The following is a 24,941-nucleotide window of genomic DNA, read 5'->3' on the forward strand; positions in this document are numbered from 1 at the left end:
GCTTCAAGGAGCCCGAAGGTCAGGTGGCTAGGTGGATTGAGGAGCTGCAGAGCTACGATTTCGAGACCCAGCACCGAGCTGGGCGCCTGCACAGCAATGCAGATGCCCTCTCCCGCCGTCCCTGCAAGGACTGCAGACATTGTGAGCACCAAGAGGAGCGAGACAGAGCAATCCGGCAAGTGTCCACCACGTGGCAGGTTGAGCCAGAGGAGGCGTGGCTGATGGCAATGGACAAGCAGGAGTGGCAAGCAGTGCAGGATAGTGATCCAGGACAGTGGGTGGACGCCAAAGCACGCCCCCACAGGCAAGCTGTCTCTGCCATGTCGGTGGAGACCAAGGCCTACTTTTCCCAGTGGGCCACATTGACCCGGCGTGATGGACTGTTGTACCGGGTCTGGCAAGCGCCGGGCCGGGGAAGAAGTATGTGGCAGTTACTGGTGCCCAAGGACTGGCGCCAACGAGTGCTGCGGGCGGCCCACGGCTCGGTGGGGGCAGGTCACTATGGGGTGGCCAAGACGCCGAACAAACTGCGCCAACAGTTCTACTGAGCTGGATGCAGGCATGACACTGAACTTTTTGTGCACTGTTGTGATGCCTGCACCGCCAAGAAAGGACCAACCAGACGCTCCCATGCCCCTCTAAAACAATATCAGCCGAGCAGCTGGTGTGTGAGATGTTCTGTCGGTTCGGTGTGCCCGAAGAAATACACAGCGATCAGGGGCGGAACTTCGAGGCACAGGTGTTCGCTGAGGTGTGTCAACGCACGGGGGTGAAGAAGACCAGGACAACGCCCCTCCACCCCCAGAGCGACGGACTGATGGAGAGGTTCAATCGAACGCTCACAACACAACTCGCTATTGTCACCTCACGGCACCAGCGAGACTGGGACTGTCATCTACCCCTGGTCCTGTGGGCGTACCGGTCGGCAGTACAAGAAAGTAGTGGGTGTACACCGGCCGCGCTCATGTTCGGGAGAGAACTGCGGACCCCTGTGGACTTAGCCTTTGGCACGCCCCCTGGCACTGACCTTAACCAAGATACCCGGTTTCGAGTACCTGCGGGACCTCCAACAACGCCTGGCCGAGGCACACGAGTTTGCTCGAGAGCATCAGGAACAGGCAGGTGTGAAACAAAAGCGGGCGTATGACGCTCGTTGTCAGGGCCGCTCCTTCAACCCAAGAGCAAAGGTGTGGGTCTTCAACCCAACTCGGAAGAGAGGAGTCTCCCCCAAGCTCGCCAGCCAGTGGGTGGGGCCCTGTGAGGTGTTGGAGCAGCTTTCGGATGTTGTGTACCGGGTGAAACTGTGTGTCCGGAGGCGGGTGGTAGTTCCGCACCGGGACCATTTGGCACCTTACCGCCCCTTGGCTGAAGAACCTGCAGATCAGTTTAGCCCACCCGGGACGGTCCCTCCTACACTCACAGGCCCTACCAACCAGACGGACAGTGGGGAACAGGGACCCCGTGCCTCCGCGGCGGCGGAGACGGTTTCCCCTTCGCTATAGAGACTTTGTTGTCGGCTGAGGACAGGCGACACGCTGGAGGGGGTAATGTAGCGAAGAGAGAATTGTGCCCTCTTGTTTTACCCATCAGGCACTGCGTTCAGATTGTCAGTTGTTATTAAATGTTTTGTAAGTGTTTTATGTGGTTTTATGCGTTTATGTGATGACTATTTGGTGTGGTGTAATTGTAGTTGTCGTTCTGTTGTGTTGTATAGCTTTGGTACTGAAACCCTGATGAACATTGTTGTTCAGGTAGATGACACCCATGTATTGCGTCATCGCTGTCTTAAGTTCCCGTTTCTGCGTGAGTTCAATAAAGGACACCGAAGAGTTACCTTTGTCATTACTTCCACGTTCGCCACAATATATTTAATATTTAAGTTTGCAGCTGGAAGCAAGCTAATGTTGCTCTTATCCTTGATCTTTGCCTACAGGCAGAGAAGGTAACGGTGTGTAGTACAGGCTCAGACAGGCTACCTTCACCACAGGACACAAAATATTCAGACTCTCCTTCTCCTTCCACCAAGTGCATATACACAAATTCTCACACCGCTTGGGTCCTCAAACAGCACAGATCTCCTCCAACAAGATCTTCTCCCTGCTCCTTTTCAGTCACGGAATGTGTAATTTGTGTTTGATTATGAATTACTTGTTTCTGTCTGGAGCTGTGCATTACCATGAGTGGAATAAATAATAATGCAATGAAATGAAATTAAAAAGCTGTCATCGTGAAACGGTTTGACAGACGCCTTGGGTCTAAATTACTTGAAAAAAAGAGACGTTTCTCCTGTAGAGAGTACTTTGTTACAGGGGGAAAGGGTTAAATGAAACAAGCCACCCAAATATATTTCGTTTGCCTCCGGCGCACAAACAGTTAACCGGAGTTGACAGCTAGGGGTAGTTGCGCATGCGCCGTCCATGCCCACGGAGGAAACAGCCGGGGAGTAGTCTGCGCGCTGGAGAACCGACAACCCGGGCTCAGCTGCTTTCTCCCGGAACAATTATGTCCGTCTCGCCGTCGTCGCTTTCTCTAAGGTATCCGTTTCCCGGTCGCTGAATGGCGCTGGTTACCGTGCAGCGTTCACCGACCCCAAGCACCAGCTCCAGCCCCTGTGTGTCGGTAAGCGCTGCCGTTTTTTTTCCTCTTCTTCCCCACCTCCCCGTACCCGAGTCTCGGTCGACGGGGTTTGGGTTGATTTCCGCTGTTTTTGCCTACTGTCATGAGTGCCTTGCCTTTGTACTCCTGCGCATGCGTAAAACGGAGCGTCTCATTTTTTTTTGTGAGTTACAGTGGCAATATTGCTCAAGGGTTGCCACACCGGTGCCGTCTGGACGTTGTGTTACTGCGGGGTCGAAGACGTCTCCTTCGTCAGAGGAGTAGATGCGAGCTGGCTGCTCGGTGTTTTATCTCCCTCCGGCGTTAATACGCTCATCATATTAGGCACGTTTAGTGGGGGCCGGCCGGTTGTAACGATACTTAAGAAACGTGCAACTTTTCGCCGGCCAGTGTTAATGTTCATGAACACGAAACCCCGCGTGTATTTCAATCAGCAGCATCCGTCCGGTTAATACACCTCATGGCTTTGAATCCATCACATTGCAACAGGCCACGATAAAACCCACGCTCAGTCCCTTCCCCGTCCACGTGGAATAACGTCTCGTGACACGTATGAACGTGAGCTTTTACTCCCGCGCCGTTGCCCGACGTTAGTCTGTAGCCTAAATTGTGCGTGCGTGCGTGCGTGCGTGCGTGTCGGTTTGAGGAACGGAAGAGGAGTGCGCTTATGCAAAACAGCGGAGCAGGTGGTAGTGTTGCTTCATTGTACTGGTCTCAGAAGTGCGGGGAGGTCAACCAGTCAACTAGCGGGGGGGGGGGGGGCGGAGAGAGGGGCAAATCTGTCTTGTCAATATCCGCGAATAGTTGAAGTCGATGAGCTGACTAAGTCTCGGTTCTTTCCCAGTCGCTCTCTGTGTGACGCGGCCCCTTACGTTTCCTGTGTCAGCTGTGGCACGTATGATGTCGAAAGTGTGTCTGCCCTCCTCTGCCCACGCATCCCCCCCTCCTCCCCCCCTGCACGCTCAACCCCCCAACTGGTTCCCAAATCACAAGCTGCAAGTGTGAGTTATGACACCAGCAGTGTCACAAACCATTGTTGGGTGTTACTGTCTGGGACAGGACCCTGTCATTCACATATCTGGATTCTCGTGAGTCAAGCAGGTTTTGTGACTTGGCGTGACAGAGACTGTCTCGGTGTGCAAACATACAGACAAGCACGTGTGTGTGTGTGTGTATGTATATGTGTCCTGTTTCTACCTGATAACCTTTCACAGAGCACCCGGAGTGGGTAGGACAGAAAGGTAGCGCTCTTCCGCCGTGATCGTGACCATTACAAGCCACCAGTCGGAAAGAGTTCAGAGGTCGAAGTCCTTAGCTGGGATTGGCTACTTCTGTATTATACAATCAGTTTATATGACGGATATGTACAAACTTAATGAATATGAATACAGGACAGGCAGGGTTACTGAGGGGCAAGAAGAAAATGTTGCACAGTGGGATGCAGTCAGGGTGTGTGTGTGTGTGTGTTTGTGTGAAGATGTGAGGATGAAGACGATGTGCACGATACACATCTCTTCAAGAAATACACACACACACACACACACGCACACATACAGACGTGAACTTTCCTGGGTCTTTTTGTCTTGTGATGCGTGTATGACGTCTGGTATGAGGTGTCTCATGAGGTGCCTACTAGATGTAGGCATCTCATGAGACACCTCATGAGTTCCTCTGTCTTTTACTTGAACCTTTTACTGAACCTCGCATTGGTTTGTATTTCTGCCTTATGATGGTAACACACACACACACACACACACACACACACACACACACACACACACACACACACACACACACACACACACACACACACACAGATCATAACTCCGTAGTGCTTTGGGAGATAAAGTCAGTGCTAGTCTTAACTTGCTGTCCAAAGATATCCATGGTAACTTGTGACCAGACACAGTACAGCCCTGCCTTCTGCCTCGTCCTGTCCTACAGATGTCTGGCTAAATGGCACGTTTAGGCGACAATTCCATAAGCTTGACAAAAAAAAACCGGGTATTTGCGTACATGCAAAATCTCTCAGGCTGAAGAATCTTGTCTTTTATCCTGTCTCATCTAACCCTGCTATCGAAACAAGAGTTTGGGGATTGTACCAAATCTGTAGTTAAACAGGGGTAATGCAACACAAAGATGTGTTTCTAGTTACAGTTCTGTAGTGAGTGATATCTTACTATTTTTGAAGTCATGTTCCTCTTTTTCTGCAAATGTGTGACAGTTTCTGTGAAACACCATGAGGGTTCAAGGATGTGAATGGTGCAGAAAATGTGCAATCTCACTGGTATCCCAGTGTTGTGTATTTTTATTAGTGCCAGGTCTGATGTCTATCTATCAGCAAGCCTTGCCTATCCAAAATCTGAGAGGCCTCCCATTTCATAGTTTGTTGACAAGATATCATTTCTCTGTCTCTCATGCACACACGCACACACACACGTGTGCATGCACACACACAACCTTCTCTCCACACTCCATCTCCTCCCTCCCTCTCGCCATCGCTTTTTGTATGTTTGTGTATGTGAATATATTACTTTCTGACCAGCCACACCTTAAAAAACAGACTGAGGTCATTTTCCCAGAGAGCGTGCGCATAATTGAGTTTGGGCTGAACTGAACTCCGCTCCTCTTTCCTCTCCTCTGTCCCACTCCATTGGTAACCCTCCCTGTGGTTTTTACTTTGCACACGCTCAGGACTCAGTGTCTCCTGCAGCTCTCTCCCTGCAGAGCTGCCAGGCCACTGGGCAGCACGCTGTCTCATGCCGTTTCTTTTGGGGGGGGGGTGTGTTTGCATGTGTGTGTGTGTGTGTGTGTGTGTGTGTGTGTGTGTGCGCATGTGCGTGCGTGTGTGAAGAACCTGTAACATCAGCAATGGATCTTATTTTCTCAATAGCTTTGAGTCGGTAGAAGTTTTATTTCACTTGGCTCTCTCATTTGAAGTGGGCCTTTAATCATTATGGTTAAAGTGATGATCCAGATCGGGCAGCAACAGTGGCGCAGTGGTTAGCGCGGTCGCCTCACCGCAAGAAGGTCCTGGGTTCGAAACCCGGGGTTGTCCAACCTTGGGGGTCATCCCGGGTCGTCCTCTGTGTGGAGTTTGCACGTCCTCCCCGTGTCTGTGTGGGTTTCCTCCAGGGGCTCCGGTTTCCTTCCACAGTCCAAAGACATGTAGGTCAGGTGAATCGGCCGTACTAAATTGCCCCTAGGTGTGTGAATGTGTGTGTGTGTGTTGTCGGCCCTGTGATGGCCTGGCGGCCTGTCCAGGGTGTCTCCCCGCCTGCCGCCCAATGACTGCAGGGATAGGCTCCAGCATCCCACGACCCTGAGAGCAGGATAAGCGGTTTGGATAATGGACGGATGATGATCCAGATCACTTTGTTTATGATTGTGATCGCAGTTGTTTAATGTAATTGCCATGTTGTTTATTGCAATTTTGTTTAAACAGGTTGTTTATTACAATTTTGTTACTTACATCGATGAGTTACTAGTAGTAGTATCTAGTATCTTTCAATCCTTAACCACCTACTACTAGTAGTAGTAGTAGTAGTACTACTACTACTACTACTACTACTACTTTCGGTTGCTCCCGTTAGGGGTCGCCACAGCGGATCATCTGTTTCCATCTCTTCCTGTCATCTGCATCTTCCTCTGTCACACCAGCCACCTGCATGTCCTCCCTCACCACATCCATAAACCCCCTTTTTGGCCTTCCTCTTTTCCTCTTCCCTGACAGCTCCATATTCAGCATCCTTCTCCCAATATACCCAGCATCTCTCCTCCACACATGTCCAAACCATCTCCGTCTTGCCTCTCTTGCTTTGTCTCCAAACCGTCCAACCTGAGCGGTCCCTCTAGTATAATCATCCCTAATCCTGTCCTTCTTCGTCACGGCCAATGAAAATTTTAGCATCTTTAACTCTGCCACCTCCAGCTCCACCTCCTGTCTTATCATCAGTACCACTGTCTCCAAACCATACAACATAGCTGGTCTCACAACCATCTTGTAAACCTCCCCTTTAACTCTTGCTGGTACCCTTCTGTCGCAAATCACTCCTGACACTCTTCTCCACCCGCTCCACCCTGCCTGCACTCTCTTCTTCACCTCTCTTCTGCACTCCCCGTTACTTTGGCTCAATCCTTAACCACCATCTTGAATATTTTTGACTACAGTATTTGTTCTAGGTCAAATGTTACACTTGCCTGCAAGCCAATATTCTGTGACTGTTAAAAGGGAAACATTACATTTAAGTTGTAGGGTTCGGGGATTGGCTGCAGTGCTAATTCGAAGTATGTCTCTTTCTTTTATCTCCTCAGGAGTCCGGTAGCGGGGAGGATGACCGCCGCTCACAGCCAAGGAGGTTGGTGAAAACCCTGTTTGACATCACTCCTCTATTGCTTTGTGACACACAGTCAGAAAAGATCCCTCAGTCTCGGATCTTCCATGACGTCAGCAAGATCTCCCCCTGCCCCCCCCACCTCTGCCCCCCCCCCGGCAGGCTCTTGACGTCACAAACCGGAGTTGTTGCACGAGATTAGAGTGATGTCCCGCGTATAGTAAAATTGGATGAGGCACCGGATCCTAGCCAGCTTCAGTAGGCTGTTCTGATGTCGGGAGCGGTGCCGGTGAAAAGAGATTATCCTTACGGGGCATTATGCAATTACCACATTTTCCTGAATTATTTCTCTATAATACCGTTTAAGTCTCCTCCTGGCTTCACAGAGAGCTCCTGTGCCATTGAGACAGCACACAAAGCCCTGCCATTCGTCGTTTGTCGCTGAGGGGTGGCGAACGGTGAGGGCTGTCGGTCAGGTTTATCCTGTTCCCGCAGACCACGTTTTCAGCCGCTGCCGCCCATCAGATATAACAGTTTCTTGCCACTGCCTACTGGGCTTACTTGCTGCAGCTACGTGGGAATCTCATGAGCTCCAGCTGTGGTGGCTCTCTTCACTGCCCCCCCCCCCTTGATTTTATTTGGCCCTTTTACACCAGATTTGTAGCCCGGTTAACGTCAACCTCTCATGTACGGTTTGATAAATGGCGTTTCCGCAGCGGCTCACTGGGGGGCGCCAGGCTCTCTGTGATGTGAACCGGCTTGCGATGGATATGTGGGTCAGGGGAGCTGTGTGCTGCCGATCCAGGGACAGCTCGGTGGCCACTCCCTGAATCAGACCGCCTGTGTGTGTGTGTGTGTGTGTGTGTGTGTGTGTGTGTGTGTGTGTGTGTGTGTGTGTGTGTGTGTGTGTGTGTGTGTGTGTGTGTGTGTGTGTGTGTGTGTGTGTGTGTGTGTGTGTGTGGTCATTAGAGCTCCATGCCATCGGACTGAGAGAGCGGTCTGTATTTGTGCAGCTGGGAGTGAAATCTATATTCGCATGGTGTGTGTGTGTGTGTGTGTGTGTGCGTGTGCACATAAATGTTTGTCAGATCTCGTTTTGATTCACTATGTTTTGTGAACTGATATTGTCTTTTTTTTTTCCTGACTATTTTTTTTCTATTCTCTAGTTCTCCAGTTGTTTGCTCTAGGGGTAAGGACTGACACTTAAACCGCCTCCTTAATTCCGTCAGGCTCATGACATACCATGCATGTTCATCGACAGAGATTACGCCATCAGAAGTATTTCATAAGCAGGCATGCTGCTCTTCGGTACATTGCTATACACATGTGGCCGAGCTGTTCCCAGCTAAAGCTGATATTCTCAGAGTGTGTGTGTGTGTGTGTGTGTGTGTGTATGGGAGCGGCCGTTGTCAGACAGACTTGCGGGTGTTTTCTCAGCCAGCCAGCTCGTTATTCAAAACCACAACACTACAAAATATGCAACCTTATGACATTTACGTGCACGCCTGCACACTGCTTGTTGCTGATATGTCAGGGCTATAGAGAGACGTCTGCTCCGACCCCAAGAAGTAAATCCGTGCCGTTCTGCACATTTAGCACACCGGATATTGAGAATTCGGGGTGTATGACGTCACACGGTAAAGATGTCCGCGCTGCTGTGTTTGGCTGTTCGTCATCGCCTGTTGCCGCGCTTATTTGTCCTGGTGCTGTGCTGTGTCTCTGTGTATGGATGGTGTGCAAGCCGCTGTTGTCTACGATCGTCAAAACACTACTGAATATTCGAGCCTCTGTCGTGGACTTTATACGCTCGGTATCCAGGACAAAAAAGCTTTCACAGCTCTTTATTTTCCCAACTGCTGGAAGGTACATGTGCTCGGCCCTGCTACCATAGCAGGGCCGAGCTTGGAGCTAAGCAGGTATGGGCTTGGAGACGGGCTAAACGTGCAGGCGCCTCGGTTAAACTGAGGAATCTTGCCCAGTCTCACTCGGCACCGGCCCACTTTTTTACAGCTCAATGATGTTGGACCTGGCCGACCACGTTGCTGCATTCCTTGGCACTCCCTTGAGACCAGGTACGCCTTTCTCCGACTGATTATCCCAGACACAGACCTGGGTGCTGGACCGCTGCCCTGCAGGCTCCCCCACCAGGCTAACTGTGAAGCGGGGTGGTGTAGGCCTCCAGATTCTCCACCCTCTGACGTGGGAGCCGTTGTCAGATTATACCACTGTCATGGTTAAAGTGGCTCTGTTCAACGTGAGGTTCTGATCCAATAAGACTTTTATTCTCAATGACCTTTTCACCGCCCATGGACTGGATCTCCTACCGGTGATGTAAACCTGGCTGAAAACTGGTGCGCTTGCGCCACGTGTTGAACTCTGCTCAGATGACTATTTTTTTTTATAGCACGCTAGACCCTCCGGGCACAGCGGGGGTCTAGTTGCTGTGTTTAAAAAACAATTTAATTGCTGCCTACTGAACTCTGATTATTTCCCTAGTTTCCAGGTGCCATTAACTAAAATAGAACCGGTCAATTCCCTCTTAATTGCTCATGTTTACCGTCCACCAAAAATACATAAATACTTTATCACTCGATTTGCGGACTTCCTTGCAGACACCATGCCCAACTTTGATCCAGTTCTGATTCTTGGTCATTTTAATGTTCGTGTTCCCGGTAAGCCTCTCGTAAGCAAATAAGTAAAATTGTATTTATATCGCGATGTTATACATCTGGTTGAGTCTTTTGATCTTGCCCTGCTTACCACCAGTCCCACTCACAAGCTAGGCCATCACTTGACCTGGTCTTATCGTTTGGTTTTCCGATCTGCAATGTGGATGTGATTGATGCTTCTTTGTCAGATTATAGTGCTGCCATATTTGATGCGTCGCTGCCGCTCTCTTCTGCTAAAACTCATCTCCCTGTACGTTGCTGTCACGACAGTAACTCTTCGACTGCCAATAAGTTCTCTGAGGCTCTCATAGCTGATCCCAGTACCTGCACTGCTGAGACTGTTTGGCTTGGTGACACCGCCAGAGCCCCGAGAAGGGAGTGCAGAATATCAGAATGAAAGTGGAAAAATTATAAGCTCCAAATTTCCTTCAACATTTTGAGAAACAGGGCATCCAGGTTACATAGCGGTCTATTCCATTGCCTACTGAAACGGGGACCGCCGGTGCGAATCCCCGTGTTACCTCCAGCTTGGTCAGGCGTCCCTACAGACACAACCGGCCATGTCAGCGGGTGGGAATATGTTCTGGGGGGAATAGCGTGATATGTCCCCCTGGCGAAACTCCTCACTGTCAGGTGAAAACAAGTGGCTGGTGACTCCACATGTATCAGAGGAGGCATGTGGTAGTCTGCAGCCCTCCCCGGATCAGGAGAGGAGGTGGAGCAGCAACCAGGATGGCTCAGAAAGAGAAAGTCTTTACAAATGTCAAGAAACAGTTCAGGCTGCGAAAGCAAAATATTTTTCTGACCTAATTTCCAAAAATCCCAAGGTCTTATTTAGTACCATAAATTCTGTCATCTGTCCCGCCCCCAGTACCAGCTTAGATATGTCCCCTGCCTTTAAACATTTTCAATAGCAAAGTTGAGGATACTAGTCAGTTCTTCTAAACTGGACTGCTTCCCACTTATCATGTAACCACCCTTACGAAGATTGTTTCCATCATGAAACTGACAGTCTGCCCCCATGACATTGTCCCTGCTGCCGTCCTGAAGGATGCCTTTGACTTAGCCTGTCCCAGCATCCTCTTCATTATCAACACCCCCGGGCCACTGGTACCGTTCCAGCCAGGCCCTCCTGAAAAACCCCAACTTAGACCATACCTTACCTAGTAACTACAGACCTATTTCTAAACTTCCATTCCTGTCAAATGTTCTCATAAAGGTTATTCTCAGTCAATTGCTACCCTACCTACACCAAAACAACATCTTGGAAAGATTTCAGTCAGGTTTTAAGGCTTATCATAGCACAGAGTCTGCCTTGCTGAAAGTGTACAATGACCTGCTCCTCTCTGGCGACTCTGGTGACTGTGCCATTCAGCACGGCGTTCAATACTGTGGCTCATGACATTTTAATAGACCGTCTCCAGGATAGGGTTGGTGTTAATAATATTAATTATAATAATAATAGATTACATTTATATAGCACTTTATCTTGATACCCAAAGTGCTTCACAGTGAAGGGGGAAAACTCACCTCAACCACTACCAGTGTGTAACACCCACCTAGGTGATTGATGCACAGCAGCCATTTTGTGCCAGAATGCTCACCACACATCAGCTTGAGGTGGAGAGGGAGGAAATCATTGAGCCAGTTACTCTGAGGGGATGATTATGTGGTCAGATGGAGAGAGCCGGGTTGGGAATTTTGCCAGGACACCAAGGGACCCCCTACTTTTTGTCATAAGTGCCATGGGCTCTTTAATGACCACAGTGGGTCAGGACCTCGGTTTCACGTCTCCTCTGAAGGGCAGCATCTCCTACAGCACAGTGTCTCTATCACTGCACTGGGATTTTTGTGTTTATTAGGACCAGAGGGAAGACTGCTCTCTACTGGCCCACCAACACCACTTTTAGCAGCAACTCAGTATTCCCGGGAGGTCTCCCATCCAAGTACTAGCCAAGCCCATACCTGCTTAGCTTCTGTCATTCAGCAGAACCAGGGTACATGTTGGTATTGCTGCTGGTGTTGGAACGGTTCATATCGCAGACTTTTTAACCCTCTTTTCCACCTCCAGGTCCCTCAGGTCGGCTGACTTGGGACTTCTCGCTGCCCTGCGATCTAAACTTAAGCTCAGGGGTGACCGTGCCTTTGTGGTTGTAGCCCAACTGTGGAACAGCATCCCCCTCCCTATAAGATCTGCTCCCTCCATTGACTCTTCTGACGCTCGGCTCAAAACTTACATTTATTCTCTAGCGTTTGAATCCTCCCGATGTGGCTGATTTCTGGCTTGTGCCTTTTTCCACGTGTTGTTTATTCACGCCTACAAACTATTTGCCTTGCTGTCTATGTCGGTGTTTCTTGTATTTATTTGTGTTTTAAGCTACCTGCTCTGGTCTGTACAGCACTTTGGTCAACCTGGGTTGTTTTTAAATGTGCTCTATAAATAATTTTGACTTGACTATTACGACAGAAATTAGCTTCACAAGCCAGACAAGTCTCAGCAGTCAACCCCCTTGATTATGCTGCAATATAAGCGTGATCAACACACGCAACTCGTCTGGCTCGGGTGACGAAACTTGTTGGCCTTAATTCCAGAGAAGCATTTTCAAACCTGCTTTTGAGTGTCAAATTTTATGAGGACTTTTTTTTTCCCCCTCCCCCAATTCCATTGGCATCATGAATTCTGCTTCAGGAGCATGTATCATGGTGAATCCCTATGTTTCCATGTAGCTCATAAAGTGAAGCCAGGGCTTCTTGTTGGGGGAGCTCATGGTGTTGAATGTGAGAAGATGGGCCCTTTTGGGACTTCTAGGAATGTCATGGAGCTCATTATTGTTATCACCACCTTCTGTTAAGGCCCATGAAACGTTCTCATCCAACAAAATAGATTAATAGCTAAGTGCAGGGAATAGCTTTTAAGATATTTTGGCATATTTCAAATTATTGATGTTTTTTTTTTAATCCTTGTACAGTACACATGAACTTATTTAATGAGCACATTTTAATTGGCATCTTGTAGCAAAGCAAAAATTATGGTTTCCCATATCCACTGCCTGGAGTCACGTTTAGGAATGTACATAATGTTCATACTGAACCACGTGTGTACGTGTTTGCGTGTTGAGAAAGATACAAGTGCGCCGTTCCAGGCTAAGTATTTCCTGTCATCCTGGGGAGGCTGGCGAGTCTGTTACGGGTGCCAGGGTTTAGTGTTGTCTGTCTGCAGTTTATCTTTTGACAAGGTGCTCTGGAGCAAACTCACCTGCAGTCAATTATTTGCATTGACTTTCAGTTCAACACTGCTGTTATGGGCATTGCTGTCTTTGAAAGTGTACCACAGTAGTTAGCAATAGGCTGATTATCACTGCAGTGCCACATTCAGAGGTTCATATATCCATCCATCCATTATCCAAGCCATGTATCCTTAGTAGGGCCACGAGATGGTGGAGCCTGTCCCAGCAGTCATTGGGTGGCAGGTGGGGAGACAAACAGGACAGGCCGCCAATCTGATTTGTAATTCATCCTTAAACTAAAACACCAATTTACCAGGTCAACCAATACACCTTCATTCACTCTGTCATTCATTCATCCATCCATCCATCCATCCGTCCATCCATCCATCCATTATCTATACCCGCTTAATTCAAATCATGGTCATGGGGCATGCGGGGGGGGGGGGCTGGGGGGCTGGAATCTATACCAGTAGGTTTAGGCGGATACACCCTCTAGGTCACCAGTCCATAACAAGGCCCACACAAAATAACTCACATTCCTACACCTACCTGTGTCATTATGATGTTGGGTGTTTTTGTTTTGTTTTTGCACGATTTTAAATTTGAAAAGAAAAATCAGTCTCTTGTGTAGGGGAATCTAAATGTCTCATCGCGTCATGCCCCTAAGAAGGATAAAAGATGTTGCAGCGACAGCAACGCTACCTCACCGCTGTGAGTTATGCTCCAGCATCTGTGGCAGAACAGACATGGCTGGCCTAAGGAAGCATGCTGTTCATGTGCAGCCACGTGAAAAGACTTATCTGCTGAAAGATGATGGGAGATTGAGAAAGCGTCGAGCTCATGTTGATTTGTGAACAATTACGTACGTCTCCCTCAGCCTCATTTCAACTTTGCAACCCACAAAGTTGTAGCTTGTTCGGGCTGCTTTTGTTGAAAGCACATTTTGCTTTCAAGAATTGAATATTTAATGACTTATAAAATACCAAGTAGATGTCAAGGGTCATATTGTGATAATTAGGATAACTGATTAGAAGCCTATTTAACTGTATCGATCTCGAGCTGCACCGCTGCAATGTAAGGGGACAGGAGTGAACAAGATCATTAACAAATAGGCTGTGACATTTGGTCAATCCATTTCTTGTTTAACATGCCGCATTCACTAAAAAGTGTTGTCTCGTCACGAGAAACCAGTGAAATATGAAGTTAAGACAGGGCAACCGCTGAATGATCTGATTGCTTACCAATTCTGTCTCACCCAGGCAGTCAGGGCTAATGGTGCCCCATCCCAGAAGTGGTTGTCATCCACAGGCTCACCCCAGCGATGTGTCCTGCCCCCATTATTGTATGTTCTATATACAAATGACTGTAGGAGTAACTATGATGACAGGCATCTCCTGAAGTTCACAGATGACACTTTTTTTTTGGACCCCCTCCTTTTTTCTCCCTAATTGTATCCGGCCAATTACCCCACTCTTCTGAGCCGTCTTGATCTCTGCTCCACCCCCTCTGCCGATCCGAGGAAGGCTGCAGACTACCTACCACATGCCTCCTCTGATACATGTGGAGTCGCCAGCCACTTCTTTTCACCTGACAGTGAGGAGTTTCACCAGGGGGACGTAGCGCATGGGAGGATCATGGCAGTCTCCCCAGTCCCCTCCGAACTGGCGCCCTGACCAACCAGGACACATACCCACATCCGGCCTCCCACCCGCAGACACGGCCAATTGTGTCTGTGGTGATGCCCGACCGAGCCAGAGGTAACACGGGGATTCGAACTGGCGATCCCCGTGTTGGTAGGCAACGTAATAGACCGACACGTCACCCGGATGCCGCACAGATGACACTGTTTCAATCGGTCTGCTCCAGCATGGAAAAGTCAATCATTGGCCAGTTGTGAAAGATGTTGTAGTGTAACAACCACTTCCTGAAGTTAAATGTTCACAGAACTAAAGATATGATCATCGACTCCAGGAAAACCTCCCACTCAACCTTCCCAATTAAAATTAAGGGCTCGCTTGTTGAGACAGTCGAGTACTACAAGTACCTGGGGACAGTGATCCACAAGACCTTGAACCATGACCTCAACACATCTGCAATCTGCAAAAAGGGTCTGCAGGGACTTCACTTTTTGCGCTGGCTGAGTACTTTGAATGCTGACAAGAAACTGATGGCTTTATTTTACAAATCCTATATTGAGTCTATTTTACCCTTCTTTTTTTAATTTCTTGGTATGGGAACCTTACAGTGCAAAACAAAACTCGTTTGTTCAATATTGTTAAATTAGCCAGCAAAATAATTGGCATGCAGCAGCTTCCTTTAAAAGACATCTATAACAGACAGGTTTTGCAGAAGGCACAGTCGCTTCTTGGCCAGCTCTGACCAGCCACTCTTGGAGGAATTCGCTCTTCTCCCCTCTGGGCGGAGGTGCAATAAATGCACTTAATTTGCACTGAACCTTGACTGCGCTGATCAGCAGCACTTCAGTATGGCCACCGTTCCCGTGGTTTGATACTTTTAACAGACAGTTTTTGGTTGTTTGCTGTAACTGTTGTGGTTAATGTCCCATGTCCTCTTGCTTTTGTGTTTGTGTTTTTGCCTTCTACTGCAAATCACATTTCCCCCCAAGGGAAAAGAAAGATCTGAGCTGAACTGTGTCCTGGGTAGGACGTTAAACTGCAACGGTCGGGTTGTCAGCGACTAAACCGGTACCCCCAGGGGCGAAAATCTGATATCGACTTTGGAGGGGACAATTACATGACATTTTCTCAAGCGCAATTCCTGAGGGAGACACCAGAAGTAGTGCTGTACCAGGGGGGAAATATTGGGGGGGACATATCATATTTTTCCTAGGATGGGGGGGGGCCTGCAGAGCAACAGCCTCGCACTCCCCTGAGGAACACAAACCAGTCCCAAAAGCACAAGCTGGGCCCGCACCCAAAAGGGGCACTTCCACCGCCAACTCCCACACACAGGCACAGGGCGCACCGGCAGGCGTGGGCCTCGAGCCACGGACGATAAGCACAGACCACTGTTTCAGAGCCAGGCCCCATGACCGATCCACCACCAGGTCCTGGCAGGTCCTGGCAGGCAGGCAGGGGGGACCCATGCACACCCACGCCCAACAGGGGCGAGACCTGCTGCACCGCACTTGGCTAGATGCCCCATCCATAATCTGCACGCACCGAGCATACAGCCATGTAGCTGAATACACCCGGCCCAGGCCACCCGACGGTAACAACCCCCCCCTCCCCCCGCCCAGGGTGGAGAGGGCCTCGCCAGCACCTGCACACACCTAGAAATGCGGTCCGCCCACCTCCCCTTGCACCCACGGCGCCATTCACAGAAAAGATGGGAGAAAGTCCCGACAGCCACCCTTTAGCCACACCCATGATGACCAGCCGCCACCCAGGGGCCCCGGAAAGCTCCCCGCAGCCCTGCTGGTATACAGCAGGCTGGATGCCACCCGGAACTGATGACAAGAGTGATCCACCTGGGCCGACCACACACCCACCCACGCCAACTTACCATCGTCCCACCCATCCCAGTAGTCCCAGTGCTTATTGTGGCTGAGGGCTTGTATGGAGTTAAAATGGTGGGGTGTGGGGGTATAAGTCGCCCAGGCTCAAGACCAAGCACAGGAGTGCAGCCGGCCGGAGAGCAGCCAAGCAGACGCCTCCGAGACCGGCCCGCGGCTCATCCGCGGTACCAGAGGGCAACCCAGTCGCACCGACCAGCTGGGGGCGCTCGGCATCCTACCAAGTACCTCCAGCATGGCGGGTTGTCCTGCACCTCTAGCGGGGGGGGGGGGTAATTTTTTCATTTATTTTATGATTTTTTTCCCCCCTTCTTGGGGTTGTTTCTTTATGCACACTCATTGTTGTAATCTGATATGATCTATCTGACTGAGGATGTAGGAGGCAGGTCTGGTTGGATTGGTGCTAGAGCATGGTGCATGCAGAACTCAGCAGCTGCCAGGGTCGATGCTAGTCCGTAGACCACTTGGTAAAGGTGTTGGCGTGTGAGTGCACGTGTCTCAGTTGAACAGAGGAACACAGCGGCCTTGGGTGTGCCTGCGTTGTTTATAGGAGTGTGTGATCACTGCGGTGACAGTGTGTTTGTGTGTGTGTGTGTGTGTGTGTGTGTGTGTGTGTGTGTGTGTGTGTGTGTTGAGTGGAGACGTGGCTGTTGTTTCGGACAACAGAGGAGTGTCCGGTGTCTGTCTGCATGCGTTCTCCACCACATCCTGGCCTTCACCTGCTGTCTTTGGGTGGTTTGAATTTCAGCTGACAAGGAAACCAGGAAGACTGGGTCTACCATCACACACACACACAAACACACGGATTGTTGAGAGACCCAGACCACAATGGTTGTCTGAAAAAGGCAGACACAAAAACACAATATCACCTGGTGCCTCGTGTATAAACAGTGCCCACGCACAAAAGGGGAAGGGGAAGAAACCTCAGGGAGAGCAACAGAGGAGGGGTCTCTCTCCCAAGGCGGACAACAGTTGCATAACGACCGAAAACAACGATCGGTTTCATGTGCAAATTGACCGGCCAGTTAACTAGCGTTACAATGGCCATGTGTGCTATTCACGGAGGATTGGGGAATAGTTGCCATCACAGCATTGTAAGACGGTGACAGTCGTTCCCTCTTCACATAGATGGCCTCTTTGACTCCCTGTTCAAACCAGCATTCCTCCCTATCAAGGATGTGCACCTCCTCGCTCATCCTTGGCAGAGTGGCCACCGGCCGGTAGATGGGTGTAGAGCCTGAACTGGTGATTTAGACGAGTGATAAATGGACACAATGTTTATCAGGAGAAACATTGTGTCTGGATGGACTGACCCAACTTTCTGTGATTGTTTAATTGGTGTATCTCTAGGAAAGCTGCAAAACGGACTAGCAAACAGTATGATTTAAGATTCATATTCTCTGACCACACTTTAGTTGGACTTATGGGAACCTTTTGTTTTTTGGACCCCCCCCCCCCTTTGACTACAGCAATACAAGCACACACAGAACCTCACAGGGAATTGACCAAGCTTTTTTGTCCTGTAGAAAAGCCTCCCTAGTCGTAGTGGTGGTTGTTGTTGTTTGACTCATGATATTATTCAGCGATCAGATGGTGTCACGGCCATCTATTTATCCTCAGTTTGTAATCTGTTGTGTATCAGACTGTGAGAGATCAACAAGCAGTTTGACCCACATGAGTGTAAGGTCGTCACCCCCCCCCCCCCCCCGCTGCTCCCTTTTCAAATGTCCCAATCTCTGGTCCATGTTTGTGTTGTTGCTGAAAGCAACAAAACGTTGGTGTCAAGTGCTGCTGATTCTCGGTAGAGAGTGCCACAAAGGTTCGCAGACCTAGAATCAATTCCCTCTTCTGGCGTAACGTGTCCTGTCACCGTGGAGTCATGCGGTGACAGACTGGGATCAAAAAAACCGTCCTGGCATTTGTGACGTATACTGGCCTGATGGCCCTATTTCCAAACCCAACCTCAAGTCAAGTACTTGGATTGTTTGGATTGTGATAGCGTAGTGGTCTATTCCATTACCTACCAACATGGGGATCGCCGGTTCAAATCCCCGTGTTACCTCCGGCTTGTTCGAGCGTCCCTACAGACACAACTGGCTGTGTCTGCGGGTGGGAAGCTGGATGTGGGTATGTGTCCTGCTCCTTGCACTAGCACCTCCTCTGGTTGGTCGGGGCACCTGTTCGGGGGGAAGGGGAAACTGGGGGGGGGGGGTAGTGTGATCCTCCCACGCGCTACATCCCCCTGGCGAAACGCCTCACTGTCAGGTGAAAAGAAGCGGCTGGTGACTCCACATGTATCGGAGGAGACACGTGGTAGTCTGCAGCCCTCCCTGGATCGTCAGAGGGGGTGGAGCAGCGATCGGGACAGCACGGAAGAGTGGGAGTAATTGGCCAAGTACAATTGGAAGAAGGGGGGAGGGGTGACGGCCATCCCATATGGATGGAAATATGTAATATTTCAGTTTTACTGAACCAGCATTAGTACTTATTATACCATTTGACTTTGACCAGTTTTTAGTTATGTTGGGGAAAAAAATGAACAGTAGTGAGAAGAGGAACTGTTAACAATGTTACCAATGAAAGGACACATTCGAGGTGACGACGCTTTTCAGACATTCGGCTTGGTTGACAAAACCCAGCTCCCAATGTCTACGTTGGTGTCAATCACCAGCCTGCGATGGTGGGCCCTTCTAATGGATCCATTGCCAAATGCAAGGAGGAGGACGCGTTTCCCGACTGCCATAACTATCACTGCATAACACACCAACAAGCACTGTGCGAAAATACTGAGCATGAAAGAGGTCGTGGGCGTGTCAGTGAAAATCGCCTGTTCAGTTCGAGCAAGATCTCTTCAACAATGGCTGTTTCTTGCATATCTGGAGGAGGCTGACTGCAACCACACTGAATTCTTGCCACACACTGACCTCAGATAGCTGAGTAGGAGCAAATTCTTGCAGAGATTTCCAGAGAGGTCCTACTGGAGATCAGGGAATTTCTCCTTGGCACTAAACATGCAGAATGCAAACAACCTTATGATGACGAGTGGCTGCTAGATTTGGCATTTTTATACAGATCTGACCAACATGTTGAGTGAGCTTGATTTAAAGCTGCAAGGAAAAGACAGGACTGTGGTTGACACGATCAGCTCAGTTAAAGCTCTCAAAGGAAAACTGCAGCTGGTGTCTTCCAAGCCACAACGGCACGATTTGGGGAACTTCTAAAACACCGCATCTGGCCTGGAGAAGCAAAAGAAGGAACATGTGCAACTTGACAGTGCACGCTACACAGAGCTGATTGAAAATGTCCGGTCAGACTTTGACAAACGCTTTCGAGGCTTTGCTTTACTCGAACCAATCGCCACATCAATGTGCTCCCGATCTGGAGAAGACACTGAGATGGCTTCAAAAATTTCAACAGTTTCGCTTGAACCCATCGGTGCTGTAGGACGAGATCTTGTTGCTGCAGGCTGACATGCAGTTGAAGTTGCAGGCCCATGCTGGAAGGTTTTGGAAGTTACTCAGGGAGGAAAACTGTCCAAACATGAGGAAATGCACTTCCTCACTGGCTGCATTGTCTGGCTCGACTTATTTGTGAGTCAGCCTTTTACCACATGAAGATTATTAAGTCCGAATGCCGTTCCACCATGGCTGCTAATCATTTGGAGGCCTGCTGGAGACTAGCTACCAGCAGCTACTACCCAGATTATGCAACCCTGGCTCACTCAATTCAATGCAAGTCCTCGGAATAAGGTAGGGACCCTAAATCTATTGTGCTGTGGCGGGTCGATGCAGTAATGCGATGTACGTTTTTGTGTGTTTTCAGCAATGGGATTTTTGTGGTAGATCAACAGTTGTGGGCACGTCTGCCCTAGAATTTTTTTTCAGCAGCGGTGCTGTTGTGTATGTCCACGAGTGGGCCACGCCGGCCCGTATTCACGCGCATCAGAATAGTTTAAAATTTCAGCGTTTTTCCCTTGGTTTTGTGCACGTATTTGGCAGGGTGTTTGGGGGTCCTTCTCCAAGAAAAGGAAATAAAAATAACAAAATAAAAAAATATTCAATGTCAGATCTATCCATCCATCCATCCATTATCCAAGCCGCTTATCCCAGCCGGGGTCGCAGGATGCTGGAGCCTATCCCAGCAGTCATTGGGCGGCAGGCGGGTAGACACCCTGTACAGGCCGCCAGGCCATCACAGCCCCCCCGCTCCCCCACCACACACACACCCACCCACCTACCTAGGGACAGTTTTTTGTATGGCTGATTCACCTGACCTACATGTCTTTGGACTGTGGGAGGAAACCGGAGTACCCGGAGGCAACCCACACAGACACGGGGAGAACATGCAAACTCCACACAGAGGACGACCCGGGACGACCCCTAAGGTTGGACTACAGCGGGGGCTCGAACCCAGAACCTTAAGATCTCAGATCTATTTGGACCATTATTATTACCATATCTGTGTACAGAGACTTGGAAAAGCTAGAGCAGGTGATAAATAAACAACACCCGAAAGCTTAACTGTACATTTCCTGCCAGACTGACCACTCAAAGCTAACCGTTTCCTGTGCTGTGCACGCATTCGCCGTCACCCCTCTGCCGCTCGCTCGCTCACGCTTGCTACGCACACGCGTGACGCACTGCCCTGTTCTCTAAAGGAGCTACGCTACCCTTAAGCCGCTCGTATAACGGTACCTGTAGCTGTCCTGTGAAGAACGAGGAGAGGGAGGATTCTGGGATTTGATGCACTTTAAGAGGATGACTGTATATCGTAGCGAATTCAGGGGGCAACCGGGAATCCGCTGCAGCCGGGACCCGAACCCGGGTTGCCCACAGGCGACTGCGCTAACCAGTCAATTAAAGGGTCCGACCTGTTAGCCAAGGCCTAGCTAGTCTAGTCATCCGGGGCCGTTACCCTACCCCCTTCCTTCGGCGTACGCCTCTGCTTCACAGTCTCACCATTCCCACTTCTGACACCAATGTAGCGAATTTGGGGACGGCCAGGAACCGCCGCAGCCTGGAAGCGAACCCAGGTCGCCCGTGGTGCGGGAGACCTGGGTTCGCGTCCCGGTTGCGGCGGTGATTCCCAGCTGCCCCCTGAATTAATCTCTCTCTCTCTCTCTCTCTCTCTCTCTCTCTCTCTCTATTTTCCTGTCTGTTCATCTATCTATCTATCTATCTATCTATCTATCTATCTATCTATCTATCTATCTATCTATCTATCTATCTATCTATCTATCTATCTATCAAGCTGTCTGTTCATCATCATCATCTCTCTCCCCCTCTCTCTCTATCTATTTCCCTGTCTGTTCATCTATCTATCTATCTATCTATCTATCTATCTATCTATCTATCTATCTATCTATCTATCTATCTATCTATCTATCTATCTATCTATCTATCTATCAAGCTGTCTGTTCATCATCATCATCTCTCTCCCTCTCTCTCTCTATCTATCTATTTCCCTGTCTGTTCATCTATCTATCTATTTATATACCTATCAACCTGGGTTCATCTTCTCTCTCTCTCTATCAACCTGTCTGTTCATCTATCTATCTATCTATCTATCTATCTATCTATCTATCTATCTATCTATCTATCTATCTATCTATCTATCTATCTATCAAGCTGTCTGTTCATCATCATCATCTCTCTCTCTCTCTCTCTCTCTCTCTCTCTCTCTCTCTCTCTCTCTCTCTCTATATATATATATATATATATATATACATACACACACACACACACACACACACACACACACACACTATAACAATTCCTTCTTATATTCTCATTCTGAGCGGCCCAAATGGCGTTTGCCCAAATTCCAGCTGGCCAGTCCTCGCGGTAGTCGTGACGTCGTCAAATCCGGCAGTGGATCAGTGCGTGGCCCACAATCCACAGAAACGCACCACTGTCGAGATTTCTTCCCATTGGATTACGAGCTCCCCCTCCCCCTCCCCCTCCCCCTCCCCCTCCTCCTCCCCCTCCTCTTCCTCAGGTACAACTCACCGCAGCCGGCTGCAGATGAAGGAACACGCACACACCTGCGTCTGAGGAGCCGCTTAATGACTTGCGGAGCACCGATTTGAGTGCAAGCCGCTGGTTTGTGGATCTGTGGCGGTTTCACGCTAGTAAAGCAGCGTGTGGTCTGCGTTGAGCGATCTTTTATGGAGAAAACAAAACCCCCGCGACTTTAGGTAACACGTGTTAGTCTAATCCGTGGTGTGTTTCGGTCGGAGCTGCAGATTTTGTCCCCCACCACCCACCACCCACCCGACTCCCCCACTGTGGTCGGTGTCCAGTCCTCTCCGCCGCCGCTACACGGCTGCTGCTGCTGCGGCGCGGCGATGCCTCCCGGCGCCGTAACCCCGCCGCGGAGCTCGGAGACCGGCTGCTGGTGCAGCAGCCGCCGCTGCTGCTGCGGCGGTGGCGGCGTCAGGCTCCGACCCTTCTTCGTGCGGGACTCCGTCATCTCCGAGCAGAGGATCAACCGGCTGTAAGTTCACACGGAAACACTGCCGAGTGGCGTCGTTAAAACCCACCAGACCCGGATTCCGGGAAACCCCGAACCGTCTCGGGACGCTTGTTGTCCTGTATCCATCCGTTCACCGAAAACTAAGAAGTAAAGGGGGATAAAATTAAAAGCAGAATTTGTGAAAATTTCAGCGTGTGTGGGGGTGGGGGGAGGGGGGGCGTGTTGGCAGAAATCGGTGTGGGTGGGGGGAGGGGGGGCGTGTTGGCAGAAATCGGTGTGGGTGGGGGGAGGGGGGGCGTGTTGGCAGAAATCGGTGTGGGGGGGCACAGAGAACATCAGGTGGGCCTGCTTGATGGCTCCTGAAACGCATATTCTAACCACAACAGGCAATTACAACCGTATTTGCTCAAATGCAACACAGTTTAATTATACAAGGCTTTTAAATCATCAGAGGTCATGTTGCAGGTACCAAGACAGACATTAACAACGTCACATGGCCTGGCACGGCAGCCACACACACACACACACACACACACACACACCTGATAGACAACAGCATCAATAATCATTATCTGTAGATGGAGGTAGACCAGCACCAACATGCTCAGTGATGTTAAAGATGCCACTTGTAATTTCTCATATTGGGCTATGCAAATAAAATTGGCTTGACTTGAGCATAGCCTAGCAAGGCGGGGACACATACAAACACACACGCGCGCGCGCACACACACACTCAGTCATGTCAGCTTCCCAGTTTTGTGTTATTGGCCAATGTGCCTGTTATGTTACCATCACTTGACAATACAACATCTATGTGAAGTGATTCAAAACACGAATTGGCATTATACGCGCACACACACACACACACACACACACACACACACACACCCACGCACACAAGCATAAATTCCAGCTGTATACCCAACACAAACTATAACCAATAATATTGTAATGGGCTGCTACAGTCTTGAGATTGTAAACGAGCGTACTGTTGATGATTCCAGCAGGAGACAACAGGGCTCGGTGTTGAACCCTGAAATTATTCCGTTGTAGTCTGAGCCAGTCAGTTCTCTTTCAAAGGAGAGCGGGGTCAGAGTTCAGTCTGTATGTCATCGTCGATGCCCTGATGCCAGTTTTTGTCCGACTTACAGTTGAAAAGAGTCCAACAGTACAGCTTGTTATGGGTCGGGTGACGAGGGCCCGTAGGAAACGATTCATTTTGAGAAACATGTCCCTAAAGCGGCAGCACGGTGGCGCAGTGGTTAGCGTGGTCACCTCACAGCAAGAAGGTCCTGGGTTCGAGCCTCGGGGGTAGTCCAACCTTGGGGGTCGTCCTCTGTGTGGAGTTTGCATGTTTTCCTCGTGTCTGCGTGGGTTTCCTCCGGGTGCTCCGGTTTCCTCCCACAGTCCAAAGACATGTAGGTCAGGTGAATCAGCCGTACTAAATTGTCCCTGGGTGTGAATGTGTGTGTGTGGGCCCTGTGACGGCCTGGCGGCCTGTCCTGGGTGTCTCCCCACCTAATGCCCAATGACTGCTGGGATAGGCTCCAGCATCCCCGTGACCCTGAGAGCAGGATAAGTGGTTTGGGTAATGGATGGATGGATGTCACTGGGGCATTTGACGAGCACTTCAACAAGTGGTGGAAAGGCTGTGTCCGCTGTGACCTTTCTCTTCAGCTGCTGTACCAACACTCCCATGTTCTGCGTCTTCCACAGTGATGGAAATGTGTGTGCTGGCGGGCTGTATTAACGCCTTGTCACCAAAGGTGTTTGACCGAGACAAAGGGGGCAGAAGCGGCTCTCATAAACCCGTACGTGTCCACCTTAAAACCAGTGTTCAGTCCCATGATCTGCCTGTCTAGCATGTCACTCCATATATTTTTTAGGCCTGAGTTGTCCCTTACACGTGATGCTTTGCCCATGGTAGATTCAACCTGCGTATAGCTGACAACGTCCTCTTTCGAGACCCAGTGACGTGCCAGCTGAGGATGTCGTGTTTCTTCATCAGAGCTTCTGTCAGTGTCATCACTTTATCAGAGCCGTTTCCTGTATTCCAGGGTGTACTGTAGCTGTCCTGAAGACACTC

General features: G+C 49.7%; 1 protein-coding gene across 1 annotated transcript in view; it reads left to right on the plus strand.

Moving 5' to 3' along the window:
• Positions 1–2,434: 2,434 nt before the first annotated feature.
• The window catches only part of ssh2b (slingshot protein phosphatase 2b), a 37,707-nt gene continuing 15,200 nt past the window's right edge, over positions 2,435–24,941 (plus strand). The window contains exons 1-2 of the mRNA XM_056284982.1: positions 2,435–2,619; positions 6,931–6,974. Of these exons, the coding sequence (XP_056140957.1) occupies positions 2,557–2,619; positions 6,931–6,974 (107 nt within the window). The 5' untranslated portion in view covers positions 2,435–2,556. The remainder of the gene's footprint in view (positions 2,620–6,930; positions 6,975–24,941) is intronic.

The sequence above is a fragment of the Lampris incognitus genome, chromosome 8 (assembly GCF_029633865.1).
Source record: "Lampris incognitus isolate fLamInc1 chromosome 8, fLamInc1.hap2, whole genome shotgun sequence".
In the NCBI taxonomy this organism is placed as follows: Eukaryota; Metazoa; Chordata; class Actinopteri; order Lampriformes; family Lampridae; genus Lampris; species Lampris incognitus.